This window comes from Oncorhynchus kisutch, unplaced genomic scaffold (assembly GCF_002021735.2).
Source record: "Oncorhynchus kisutch isolate 150728-3 unplaced genomic scaffold, Okis_V2 scaffold635, whole genome shotgun sequence".
NCBI classification, from domain to species: Eukaryota; Metazoa; Chordata; class Actinopteri; order Salmoniformes; family Salmonidae; genus Oncorhynchus; species Oncorhynchus kisutch.
In genome coordinates, this window is record NW_022262580.1 from 86,747 (window position 1) to 100,340 (window position 13,594).

At 55.2% G+C, this 13,594-nt stretch overlaps 1 protein-coding gene across 1 annotated transcript; it reads right to left on the minus strand.

Moving 5' to 3' along the window:
• On the minus strand, positions 1 to 13,512 carry LOC109883396 (protein BCCIP homolog). The gene is made up of 6 exons (XM_031815810.1): positions 13,268 to 13,512; positions 12,757 to 12,912; positions 12,387 to 12,479; positions 11,695 to 11,882; positions 9,790 to 9,958; positions 1 to 753 (listed from the first exon to the last, which is right to left on the minus strand). The coding sequence occupies exons 1-6, from the start codon at positions 13,448 to 13,450 to the stop codon at positions 583 to 585; spliced, it is 960 nt and encodes a 319-aa protein (XP_031671670.1). The 5' UTR covers positions 13,451 to 13,512; the 3' UTR covers positions 1 to 582.
• Positions 13,513 to 13,594: the final 82 nt, after the last annotated feature.

Below are 13,594 nucleotides of genomic sequence, written 5' to 3' on the forward strand. Positions count from 1 at the left end.
TATTGTTCATATCTTTAATTCAGTCAGGTGGTAACTGCCTTGGTAATTTGATATTACAGTAAATAATTAGCCAATATTCTAATTATTATTATTATTAATTATTCTAATAAGAGTATCAACCCAATAAATGAATCCAGATCATCAAATCAAGTTTGAACGTCTGATATATAAGTCTGATATTCCTTCACAGAAAAATACACCATTTCATTTTTTGGGGGGGAATTTGTCACTTGCTCGATAACCCTAATATTGTGTAAGAAAATGTTTGTACTGAAATGTAAAAAACATAGTGATTGTTTTAACATGAATCTGTAAATACAGTGCTTTGAACTACGACCGAAGGTCTGAAATTATTTATTTTGTCAAAAGATTTAAAATAAAATAAAAACCTGCTAGATAAAACCGCTGGGCTGAAGGGACCCGTTACATAACGACGTTATTCTCCGCTTAACAACAAGGATTCCAGTCCTTTCCATGTTTTGTATCGAATTTTACATTGCAAAAAGAAAGATCCAGAGGGGCTTGTTTTAAAGACATCAGTCCTGTTTCGTTCACCAGAGTTTTTTACTCTTGTACAGTTGGTCACACGGTCAGGTATTCTTTGAGCTTGTCCATGACGGCTGACATCCTGTCTGCCGGGATGAGCATCACGGTACGCTGCGGCTTCATGGGGACGTCGTCGAAGGACCACCGCCCGCTCAGGACGCTGTCCGTCTCCTCCTGCACCGAGTAGTGGAACTTCATGGTGGCTTGCTGTAGTGGGGACATGGACAAATGGTCAAGGCAGTGAAAAGGACAAGTAAAAAGAGACATTTAACTCACCAGTGTCTGTATATAGCCTCTACTGTATGTAGCCTCTCTACTGTATATAGCCTCTCTACTGTATATAGCCTCTACTGTATATAGCCTCTCTACTGTATATAGCCTCTCTACTGTATATAGCCTCTCTACTGTATATAGCCTCTCTACTGTATATAGCCTCTCTACTGTATATAGCCTCTCTACTGTATATCGCCTCTCTACTGTATATCGCCTCTCTACTGTATGTAGCCTCTCTACTGTATGTAGCCTCTCTACTGTATATAGCCTCTACTGTATATCGCCCCTCTACTGTATATCGCCCCTCTACTGTATATAGCCCCTCTACTGTATATAGCCCCTCTACTGTATATAGCCCCTCTACTGTATATAGCCCCTCTACTGTATATAGCCCCTCTACTGTATATAGCCCCTCTACTGTATATAGCCCCTCTACTGTATATAGCCCCTCTACTGTATATAGCCCCTCTACTGTATATAGCCCCTCTACTGTATATAGCCCCTCTACTGTATATAGCCCCTCTACTGTATATAGCCCCTCTACTGTATATAGCCCCTCTACTGTATATAGCCCCTCTACTGTATATAGCCCCTCTACTGTATATAGCCCCTCTACTGTATATAGCCCCTCTACTGTATATAGCCCCTCTACTGTATATGGCCTCTCTACTGTATATAGCCTCTCTACTGTATATAGCCTCTACTGTATATAACCTCTCTACTGTATATAGCCCCTCTACTGTATATAGCCTCTACTGTATATAGCCTCTACTGGGGGAGACTGGGGAATACCTTGTCCTCTCTCTCCTGGAATCACTGTTGACTGGGTACCTTAAACAATCCAACAGCACATGTAAATGGCCTATATTATTATACTTAAAGTTGGGGAGGCCTAGTGGTTAGAGGGGGGGGGGGGGCAGGTAGCCTAGTGGTTAGAGGGGGGGGGGGGGCAGGTAGCCTAGTGGTTAGAGGGGGGGGGGGGGCAGGTAGCCTAGTGGTTAGAGGGGGGGGGGGGGGCAGGTAGCCTAGTGGTTAGAGGGGGGGGGGGGGCAGGTAGCCTAGTGGTTAGAGGGGGGGGGGGGGGGCAGGTAGCCTAGTGGTTAGAGGGGGGGGGGGGGGGCAGGTAGCCTAGTGGTTAGAGGGGGGGGGGGGGCAGGTAGCCTAGTGGTTAGAGGGGGGGGGGGGGGGCAGGTAGCCTAGTGGTTAGAGGGGGGGGGGGGGGGCAGGTAGCCTAGTGGTTAGAGGGGGGGGGGGGGGGGGGCAGGTAGCCTAGTGGTTAGAGGGGGGGGGGGGGGGCAGGTAGCCTAGTGGTTAGAGGGGGGGGGGGGGGGCAGGTAGCCTAGTGGTTAGAGGGGGGGGGGGGGGGGCAGGTAGCCTAGTGGTTAGAGGGGGGGGGGGGGGGCAGGTAGCCTAGTGGTTAGAGGGGGGGGGGCTAGGGGGGGGGCAGGTAGCCTAGTGGTTAGAGGGGGGGGGGGGCAGGTAGCCTAGTGGTTAGAGGGGGGGGGGGGGGAAGGTAGCCTAGTGGTTAGAGGGGGGGGGGGGGCAGGTAGCCTAGTGGTTAGAGGGGGGGGGGGGGGCAGGTAGCCCAGTGGTTAGAGGTGGGGAGGCAGGTAGCCTAGTGGTTAGAGGGGGGGGGGGGGGGGCAGGTAGCCTAGTGGTTAGAGGGGGGAGGCAGGTAGCCTAGTGGTTAGAGGGGGGAGGCAGGTAGCCTAGTGGTTAGAGATGGGGAGGCAGGTAGCCTAGTGGTTAGAGGTGGGGAGGCAGGTAGCCTAGTGGTTAGAGGGGGGGGGGGGGCAGGTAGCCTAGTGGTTAGAGGGGGGGGCAGGTAGCCTAGTGGTTAGAGGGGGGAGGCAGGTAGCCTAGTGGTTAGAGGGGGGGGGCAGGTAGCCTAGTGGGTTAGAGGGGGGGGGGGGCAGGTAGCCTAGTGGTTAGAGGGGGGGGGGGGGCAGGTAGCCTAGTGGTTAGAGGGGGGGGGGGCAGGTAGCCTAGTGGTTAGAGGGGGGAGGCAGGTAGTCTAGTGGTTAGAGGGGGGAGGCAGGTAGCCTAGTGGTTAGAGGGGGGAGGCAGGTAGCCTAGTGGTTAGAGGGGGGGGGGGGGGCAGGTCGCCTAGTGGTTAGAGGGGGGGGGGGGGGGCAGGTCGCCTAGTGGTTAGAGGGGGGGGGGGGGGCAGGTCGCCTAGTGGTTAGAGGGGGGGGGGGGCAGGCAGCCTAGTGGTTAGAGGGGGGGGGGGGGGGGGGCAGGTAGCCTAGTGGTTAGAGGGGGGAGGCAGGTAGCCTAGTGGTTAGAGGGGGGGAGGCAGGTAGCCTAGTGGTTAGAGGGGGGAGGCAGGTAGTCTAGTGGTTAGGGGGGAGGCAGGTAGCCTAGTGGTTAGAGGGGGGAGGCAGGTAGCCTAGTGGTTAGAGGGGGGAGGCAGGTAGCCTAGTGGTTAGAGGGGGGGAGGCAGGTAGCCTAGTGGTTAGAGGGGGGAGGCAGGTAGCCTAGTGGTTAGAGGGGGGGAGGCAGGTAGTCTAGTGGTTAGAGGGGGGGGGGGCAGGTAGCCTAGTGGTTAGAGGGGGGAGGCAGGTAGCCTAGTGGTTAGAGGGGGGGAGGCAGGTAGCCTAGTGGTTAGAGGGGGGGGGCAGGTAGCCTAGTGGTTAGAGGGGGGAGGCAGGTAGCCTAGTGGTTAGAGGGGGGGGGGCAGGTAGCCTAGTGGTTAGAAGGGGGGGGGCAGGTAGCCTAGTGGTTAGAGGGGGGGGGGGGCAGGTAGCCTAGTGGTTAGAGGGGGGGGCAGGTAGCCTAGTGGTTAGAGGGGGGAGGCAGGTAGTCTAGTGGTTAGAGGGGGGAGGCAGGTAGCCTAGTGGTTAGAGGGGGGAGGCAGGTAGCCTAGTGGTTAGAGGGGGGGGGGGGGCAGGTCGCCTAGTGGTTAGAGGGGGGGGGGGGGCAGGTCGCCTAGTGGTTAGAGGGGGGGGGGGGGGGCAGGTCGCCTAGTGGTTAGAGGGGGGGGGGGGGGGGGCAGGTCGCCTAGTGGTTAGAGGGGGGGGGGGCAGGCAGCCTAGTGGTTAGAGGGGGGGGGGGGGGGGGCAGGTAGCCTAGTGGTTAGAGGGGGGAGGCAGGTAGCCTAGTGGTTAGAGGGGGGGAGGCAGGTAGCCTAGTGGTTAGAGGGGGGAGGCAGGTAGTCTAGTGGTTAGGGGGGAGGCAGGTAGCCTAGTGGTTAGAGGGGGGGGAGGCAGGTAGTCTAGTGGTTAGAGGGGGGAGGCAGGTAGCCTAGTGGTTAGAGGGGGGGAGGCAGGTAGCCTAGTGGTTAGAGGGGGGGAGGCAGGTAGCCTAGTGGTTAGAGGGGGGAGGCAGGTAGCCTAGTGGTTAGAGGGGGGGGAGGCAGGTAGTCTAGTGGTTAGAGGGGGGGGGGGCAGGTAGCCTAGTGGTTAGAGGGGGGAGGCAGGTAGCCTAGTGGTTAGAGGGGGGGAGGCAGGTAGCCTAGTGGTTAGAGGGGGGGGGGGCAGGTAGCCTAGTGGTTAGAGGGGGGAGGCAGGTAGCCTAGTGGTTAGAGGTGGGGAGGCAGGTAGCCTAGGGGTTAGAGGGGGGAGGCAGGTAGCCTAGTGGTTAGAGGTGGGGAGGCAGGTAGCCTAGTGGTTAGAGGGGGGAGGCAGGTAGCCTAGTGGTTAGAGGTGGGGAGGCATGTAGCCTAGTGGTTAGAGGGGGGAGGCAGGTAGTCTAGTGGTTAGAGGGGGGGGGGGGCAGGCAGCCTAGTGGTTAGAGGGGGGGGGGGGGGCAGGTAGCCTAGTGGTTAGAGGGGGGAGGCAGGTAGTCTAGTGGTTAGGGGGGAGGCAGGTAGCCTAGTGGTTAGAGGGGGGAGGCAGGTAGCCTAGTGGTTAGAGCGGGGGAGGCAGGTAGCCTAGTGGTTAGAGGGGGGAGGCAGGTAGCCTAGTGGTTAGAGGGGGGGGAGGCAGGTAGTCTAGTGGTTAGAGGGGGGGGGGGGGGCAGGTAGCCTAGTGGTTAGAGGGGGGAGGCAGGTAGCCTAGTGGTTAGAGATGGGGAGGCAGGTAGCCTAGTGGTTAGAGGGGGGGGGGGGCAGGTAGCCTAGTGATTAGAGGGGGGAGGCAGGTAGCCTAGTGGTTAGAGGTGGGGAGGCAGGTAGCCTAGGGGTTAGAGGGGGGAGGCAGGTAGCCTAGTGGTTAGAGGGGGGGGGCAGGTAGCCTAGTGGTTAGAGGTGGGGAGGCAGGTAGCCTAGTGGTTAGAGGGGGGAGGCAGGTAGTCTAGTGGTTAGAGGTGGGGAGGCAGGTAGCCTAGTGGTCAGAGGGGGGAGGCAGGTAGTCTAGTGGTTAGAGGGGGGAGGCAGGTAGCCTAGTGGTTAGAGGGGGGAGGCAGGTAGCCTAGTGGTTAGAGGGGGGAGGCAGGTAGCCTAGTGGTTAGAGGGGGGATAGGCAGGTAGCCTAGTGGTTAGAGGGGGGAGGCAGGTAGCCTAGTGGTTAGAGGGGGGGGAGGCAGGTAGTCTAGTGGTTAGAGGGGGGGGGGCAGGTAGCCTAGTGGTTAGAGGGGGGGGGGCAGGTAGCCTAGTGGTTAGAGATGGGGAGGCAGGTAGCCTAGTGGTTAGAGGGGGGGGGGGGGGGGCAGGTAGCCTAGTGGTTAGAGGGGGGAGGCAGGTAGCCTAGTGGTTAGAGATGGGGAGGCAGGTAGCCTAGTGGTTAGAGGTGGGGAGGCAGGTAGTCTAGTGGTTAGAGGTGGGGAGGCAGGTAGCCTAGTGGTTAGAGGGGGGAGGCAGGTAGCCTAGTGGTTAGAGGTGGGGAGGCAGGTAGCCTAGTGGTTAGAGGGGGGAGGCAGGTAGCCTAGTGGTTAGAGGTGGGGAGGCAGGTAGCCTAGTGGTTAGAGGGGGGAGGCAGGTAGTCTAGTGGTTAGAGGGGGGAGGCAGGTAGCCTAGTGGTTAGAGGGGGGAGGCAGGAGGCAGGTAGCCTAGTGGTTAGAGATGGGGAGGCAGGTAGCCTAGTGGTTAGAGGTGGGGAGGCAGGTAGCCTAGGGGTTAGAGGGGGGAGGCAGGTAGCCTAGTGGTTAGAGGAGGGAGGCAGGTAGTCTAGTGGTTAGAGGGGGGGGAGGCAGGTAGCCTAGTGGTTAGAGGGGGGAGGCAGGTAGCCTAGTGGTTAGAGGGGGGAGGCAGGTAGTCTAGTGGTTAGAGGGGGGAGGCAGGTAGTCTAGTGGTTAGAGGGGGGGGGGGGGGGCAGGTAGCCTAGTGGTTAGAGGGGGGAGGCAGGTAGCCTAGTGGTTAGAGATGGGGAAGCAGGTAGCCTAGTGGTTAGAGGGGGGGGGGGGGGGCAGGTAGCCTAGTGGTTAGAGGGGGCAGGTAGCCTAGTGGTTAGAGGGGGGAGGCAGGTAGCCTAGTGGTTAGAGATGGGGAGGCAGGTAGCCTAGTGGTTAGAGGTGGGGAGGCAGGTAGCCTAGGGGTTAGAGGGGGGAGGCAGGTAGCCTAGTGGTTAGAGGTGGGGAGGCAGGTAGCCTAGTGGTTAGAGGGGGGAGGCAGGTAGCCTAGTGGTTAGAGGTGGGGAGGCAGGTAGCCTAGTGGTTAGAGGGGGGAGGCAGGTAGTCTAGTGGTTAGAGGTGGGGAGGCAGGTAGCCTAGTGGTTAGAGGGGGGAGGCAGGTAGCCTAGTGGTTAGAGGGGGGAGGCAGGTAGCCTAGTGGTTAGAGGGGGGAGGCAGGTAGTCTAGTGGTTAGAGGGGGGAGGCAGGTAGCCTAGTGGTTAGAGGTGGGGAGGCAGGTAGCCTAGTGGTTAGAGGGGGGAGGCAGGTAGCCTAGTGGTTAGAGGGGGGAGGCAGGTAGTCTAGTGGTTAGAGGGGGGAGGCAGGTAGCCTAGTGGTTAGAGGTGGGGAGGCAGGTAGCCTAGTGGTTAGAGGGGGGGGGGGGCAGGTAGCCTAGTGGTTAGAGGGGGGAGGCAGGTAGCCTAGTGGTTAGAGGGGGAGGCAGGTAGCCTAGTGGTTAGAGGGGGGGGAGGCAGGTAGTCTAGTGGTTAGAGGGGGGGGCAGGTAGCCTAGTTGTTAGAGGTGGGGAGGCAGGTAGCCTAGTGGTTAGAGGTGGGGAGGCAGGTAGCCTAGTGGTTAGAGGGGGGGGGGCAGGTAGCCTAGTGGTTAGAGGGGGGAGGCAGGTAGCCTAGTGGTTAGAGGGGGGAGGCAGGTAGCCTAGTGGTTAGAGATGGGGAGGCAGGTAGCCTAGTGGTTAGAGGTGGGGAGGCAGGTAGCCTAGTGGTTAGAGGGGGGAGGCAGGTAGCCTAGTGGTTAGAGGTGGGGAGGCAGGTAGCCTAGTGGTTAGAGGGGGGAGGCAGGTAGCCTAGTGGTTAGAGGTGGGGAGGCAGGTAGCCTAGTGGTTAGAGATGGGGAGGCAGGTAGCCTAGTGGTTAGAGGGGGGAGGCAGGTAGCCTAGTGGTTAGAGGTGGGGAGGCAGGTAGCCTAGTGGTTAGAGGGGGGAGGCAGGTAGCCTAGTGGTTAGAGGTGGGGAGGCAGGTAGCCTAGTGGTTAGAGGGGGGAGGCAGGTAGCCTAGTGGTTAGAGGTGGGAGGCAGGTAGCCTAGTGGTTAGAGGTGGGGAGGCAGGTAGCCTAGTGGTTAGAGGAGGGAGGCAGGTAGTCTAGTGGTTAGAGGGGGGAGGCAGGTAGCCTAGTGGTTAGAGGGGGGAGGCAGGTAGCCTAGTGGTTAGAGATGGGGAGGCAGGTAGCCTAGTGGTTAGAGATGGGGAGGCAGGTAGCCTAGTGGTTAGAGGTGGGGAGGCAGGTAGTCTAGTGGTTAGAGGGGGAGGCAGGTAGCCTAGTGGTTAGAGGTGGGGAGGCAGGTAGCCTAGTGGTTAGAGGGGGGAGGCAGGTAGCCTAGTGGTTAGAGGTGGGGAGGCAGGTAGCCTAGTGGTTAGAGGGGGAGGCAGGTAGCCTAGTGGTTAGAGGTGGGGAGGCAGGTAGCCTAGTGGTTAGAGGGGGGAGGCAGGTAGTCTAGTGGTTAGAGGGGGGAGGCAGGTAGCCTAGTGGTTAGAGGGGGGAGGCAGGTAGCCTAGTGGTTAGAGGGGGGAGGCAGGTAGCCTAGTGGTTAGAGGTGGGGAGGCAGGTAGCCTAGTGGTTAGAGGGGGGGGGGGGGCAGGTAGCCTAGTGGTTAGAGGTGGGGAGGCAGGTAGTCTAGTGGTTAGAGGGGGGAGGCAGGTAGCCTAGTGGTTAGAGGTGGGGAGGCAGGTAGCCTAGTGGTTAGAGGTGGGGAGGCAGGTAGCCTAGTGGTTAGAGGGGGGGGGGGCAGGTAGCCTAGTGGTTAGAGGGGGGAGGCAGGTAGCCTAGTGGTTAGAGATGGGGAGGCAGGTAGCCTAGTGGTTAGAGGTGGAGAGGCAGGTAGCCTAGTGGTTAGAGGGGGGAGGCAGGTAGCCTAGTGGTTAGAGGTGGGGAGGCAGGTAGCCTAGTGGTTAGAGGGGGGAGGCAGGTAGCCTAGTGGTTAGAGGGGGGAGGCAGGTAGTCTAGTGGTTAGAGGTGGGGAGGCAGGTAGCCTAGTGGTTAGAGGGGGGGAGGCAGGTAGCCTAGTGGTTAGAGGGGGGAGGCAGGTAGCCTAGTGGTTAGAGGGGGGAGGCAGGTAGTCTAGTGGTTAGAGGGGGGAGGCAGGTAGCCTAGTGGTTAGAGGGGGGAGGCAGGTAGCCTAGTGGTTAGAGGGGGGAGGCAGGTAGCCTAGTGGTTAGAGGTGGGGAGGCAGGTAGCCTAGTGGTTAGAGGGGGGGGGCAGGTAGCCTAGTGGTTAGAGGTGGGGAGGCAGGTAGTCTAGTGGTTAGAGGGGGGAGGCAGGTAGCCTAGTGGTTAGAGGTGGGGAGGCAGGTAGCCTAGTGGTTAGAGGGGGGGGGGGGGCAGGTAGCCTAGTGGTTAGAGGGGGGAGGCAGGTAGCCTAGTGGTTAGAGGTGGGGAGGCAGGTAGCCTAGTGGTTAGAGGGGGGAGGCAGGTAGCCTAGTGGTTAGAGGGGGGAGGCAGGTAGTCTAGTGGTTAGAGGGGGGGGCAGGTAGCCTAGTGGTTAGAGGGGGGAGGCAGGTAGTCTAGTGGTTAGAGGGGGGAGGCAGGTAGTCTAGTGGTTAGAGGTGGGGAGGCAGGTAGCCTAGTGGTTAGAGGGGGGAGGCAGGTAGCCTAGTGGTTAGAGGTGGGGAGGCAGGTAGCCTAGTGGTTAGAGGTGGGGAGGCAGGTAGCCTAGTGGTTAGAGGTGGGGAGGCAGGTAGCCTAGTGGTTAGAGGTGGGGAGGCAGGTAGCCTAGTGGTTAGAGGTGGGGAGGCAGGTAGCCTAGTGGTTAGAGGTGGGGAGGCAGGTAGCCTAGTGGTTAGAGGTGGGGAGGCAGGTAGCCTAGTGGTTAGAGGGGGGAGGCAGGTAGTCTAGTGGTTAGAGGTGGGGAGGCAGGTAGCCTAGTGGTTAGAGGGGGGGAGGCAGGTAGCCTAGTGGTTAGAGGGGGGGGGGGCAGGTAGCCTAGTGGTTAGAGGTGGGGAGGCAGGTAGCCTAGTGGTTAGAGGTGGGGAGGCAGGTAGCCTAGTGGTTAGAGGTGGGGAGGCAGGTAGCCTAGTGGTTAGAGGTGGGGAGGCAGGTAGCCTAGTGGTTAGAGGTGGGGAGGCAGGTAGCCTAGTGGTTAGAGGGGGGGGCAGGTAGCCTAGTGGTTAGAGGGGGGAGGCAGGTAGCCTAGTGGTTAGAGGTGGGAGGCAGGTAGCCTAGTGGTTAGAGGGGGGAGGCAGGTAGCCTAGTGGTTAGAGGTGGGGAGGCAGGTAGCCTAGTGGTTAGAGGTGGGGAGGCAGGTAGCCTAGTGGTTAGAGGTAGGGAGGCAGGTAGCCTAGTGGTTAGAGAGGGGAGGCAGGTAGCCTAGTGGTTAGAGGGGGAGGCAGGTAGCCTAGGTAAAAATCTGTCGTACTGCCCCCCATGAACAAGGCAGTTAAACCCCACTGTTCCCCGGTAGGCCATCGTTGTTAATACGAATTAGATCTTAACTGACCTAGTTAAATAAATACAAGTTTAAAAAAAGTTAAACCTCATAGAAGAACTCCTCCTCTGCGTTGACGAAGGTGAGCTCGTCCTTCGGCGGGGCTCCTCGGGCAGCGACGGTCTTGGAGGGATCCTTATAGGTCTTACTGATCATCAGGCAGTAATGACACTTCCCACTGGGCTTGTTGCTGCTCTGGGATTCTGCCAACTCCTCCCTGGAAACAGCCAATCAATGATGTGGTTTATGTTTTTAATAGTAGGGTATTTCGATCTTCTTTTCATAGATAATACATACACGGAATTACTTTTGTACAACAACAACAAATATGTCAATGATTTTTTGCGTTTGTTTATCCGGTGTAAAGTGACCCATATCTGAGACGAGCAGTTACATAATTGGGTTCACCTACAGTAGCATACCCATAATGCATAGCAGGTGATACACAACGGTACATCGCCTGAGCGACAGTGAGGTAATCTGAGAGCGTGTCTTGTTGACAGTACAGTAATCAGAGCGTGTCTTGTTGACAGTACAGTAATCAGAGCATGTCTGGCTGACAGCACAGTAATCAGAGCGTGTCTGGCTGACAGTACAGTAATCAGAGCGTGTCTTGTTGACAGTACAGTAATCAGAGCGTGTCTTGTTGACAGTACAGTAATCAGAGCGTGTCTTGTTGACAGTACAGTAATCAGAGCGTGTCTTGTTGACAGTACAGGAATCAGAGCGTGTCTTGTTGACAGTACAGTAATCAGAGCGTGTCTTGTTGACAGTACAGTAATCAGAGCGTGTCTTGTTGACAGTACAGTAATCAGAGCATGTCTGGTTGACAGTACAGTAATCTGAGCGTGTCTTGTTGACAGTACAGTAATCAGAGTGTGTCTGGTTGACAGTACAGTAATCTGAGCGTGTCTTGTTGACAGTACAGTAATCAGAGCGTGTCTTGTTGACAGTACAGTAATCAGAGCGTGTCTTGCTGACAGTACAGTAATCAGAGCGTGTCTTGTTGACAGTACAGTAATCAGAGCGTGTCTTGTTGACAGTACAGTAATCAGAGCGTGTCTTGTTGACAGTACAGTAATCAGAGCGTGTCTGGTTGACAGTACAGTAATCTGAGCGTGTCTTGTTGACAGTACAGTAATCAGAGCGTGTCTGGTTGACAGTACAGTAATCTGAGCGTGTCTTGTTGACAGTACAGTAATCAGAGCGTGTCTGGCTGACAGTACATTTGGAGGGGCAGGGTGATCTGTGGGGGTTAGGGTTAGACAGAGACTCACTGTAGCTGTTTAGAGGGGCAGGGTGATCTGTGGGGGTTAGGGTTAGACAGAGACTCACTGTAGCTGTTTAGAGGGGCAGGGTGATCTGTGGGGGTTAGGGTTAGACAGAGACTCACTGTAGCTGTTTAGAGGGGCAGGGTAATCTGTGGGGGTTAGACAGACTCACTGTAGCTGTTTAGAGGGGCAGGGTGATCTCTGGGGGTTAGGGTTAGACAGACTCACTGTAGCTGTTTAGAGGGGCAGGGCGATCTGTGGGGGTTAGACAGACTCACTGTTTAGAGGGGCAGGGTGATCTGTGGGGGTTAGACAGAGACTCACTGTAGCTGTTTAGAGGGGCAGGGTGATCTGTGGGGGTTAGACAGAGACTCACTGTAGCTGTTTAGAGGGGCAGGGTGATCTGTGGGGGTTAGACAGACTCACTGTAGCTGTTTAGAGGGGCAGGGTGATCTGTGGGGGTTAGGGTTAGACAGACTCACTGTTTAGAGGGGCAGGGTGATCTGTGGGGGTTAGACAGACTCACTGTAGCTGTTTTTGGAGGGGCAGGGCGATCTGTGGGGGTTAGACAGAGACTCACTGTAGCTGTTTAGAGGGGCAGGGTGATCTCTGGGGGTTAGGGTTAGACAGACTCACTGTTTAGAGGGGCAGGGTGATCTGTGGGGGTTAGACGGAGACTCACTGTAGCTGTTTGTGGAGGGGCAGGGCGATCTGTGGGGGCACGTTGATGAACCTCTCGCTGAGCAGCAGTCCCACAGGCTTAGTGGTGTCGTTGAGGACCTTCTCCAGATCGTCTGTCACACTATGGGGACAACTCTTCTCACACTGACCTAGGATCAGATCCTTTACCTCCTCCACACACTGGACACCCTGTGGACGGATCAGAACACAGTAACTAACATATAGACCTTATTCACCAGACTGCCGTGATTGGTCAAAATGCAGGCTAGTGCAGTAGGCAGGAAGAGGAAGTAAGCTACTACATTGAAGTGTATGGAAAACAGATCTTTCCTCAAAGTCAACCTTTTGAAGTATCAGATTCAGACAGAGAGAAGAGTGAACGACAATGTCTTGTCTCTTAACATCTCATTGGTTGAGAAATTGTCAAGTTTAGTGATTTCATAGATTATATATATATATATTTTGTAAATGTAACCTTTATTTAACTGGGCAAGTCAGTTATAAGAACAAATTCTTATTTACAATGAAGGCCTACCGGGGAACAGTGGGTTTAACTGCCTTGTTCAGGGGCAGATCGACAGATTTTAACCTCGTCAGCTCCGGGATTCGATCTAGCAACCTTTCGGTTACTGGCCCAACCCTGTAGGCTACCTGCCACCCCAAATAGATAACATAATATCTGACTGCACCTACCTTTCTCTCAGTGAGGTTGAGCATGCTGATGAAACCAAACACCTCATCGGCTGGATCCTCATCATCATCGCTGTCCTCTGGCACCTCTGCTTGCTGACAACAAAACATGCAGAAAGACATACATGATGCTACTGAATTCATATCAATTGTTCGCCGTTGGATGTGGGAGAAGGAAACTGGAGCTAGAAATACAAGCATTTCGCTACACCCACAATAGCATCTGCTAAACCTGTATGTGACAAATACAACTGATTTGAAGAGAGTATGTGTGTGTCATCATATTTTGGGAGTTTAATATGATACGTTAAATTGTATGATGCATATTTAGTGATGGTCTGGTCTGATAGACTCAACGCGTCTGTTTTCTTACCCGGATGACGCTTCCAATATGATTCTGCTGGATGAGGAGATCGGTCAACTCGGATGTATTGACACGAGCCTTCAGAAACAGCTGTTGCATGAGTTTCTTGACCCCGTTGTAGTCATTGTGAGTAATGGTATGGGCCTCAAAGTCTACAATGACCTCCTGGAAACAAACAAAAAGGTTTTTAATACAAGTCCCGACTCAATGTTTTGGGAGTTGATGGGGACGGTTTTAGTGTCAATACTGGTATCGATTGTGTTTGTCTAAACTACTCTTATGGTTTTAAGTGTGTAAATGTCCATGCATTTCACTATTTATCTAGTTTAAAACTCTGAAGTGATCGACTGGCTGTTTAGCATGTCCCTAACATCCTTAACCAGTGTTAACTAGCTTGATATGAACAACAGTTGTTTGCTAAAAAGCTAGCTATCTAACCCATCTAACACGTTTAGTTAGCCAGTGCTAGCTAGCCTGCTAGGCCAGGAATATAGCCAGTTCACTAGAGACATTATCGTACTTCATTGATCTCCTCTTCTGATCCGCTGTCATTCTCTAATGAATCACCGTCGTTTTCCAATCCTTCATCAGAGCTGTTATCCTCACTATCAGCGGGATTTTCTCCTTTTCCAACTGCTCGTCTTTTCGCTGAAGAAGCCATGCTGCCAAAACAGATACCACGCGTATGGGGAAAGGGATTCATGTGGAGTTGGTGTACTGAGAAACGGATACACTGTAGCGGCCATTTTGGATCAATTGTTGCATGCTTCGTTATGCTTGGAATGTCCGTGTGTGGAACCACAATGGCGTTCAGTTTCTCATTCTGACAGCAGAATGGAATAAACCA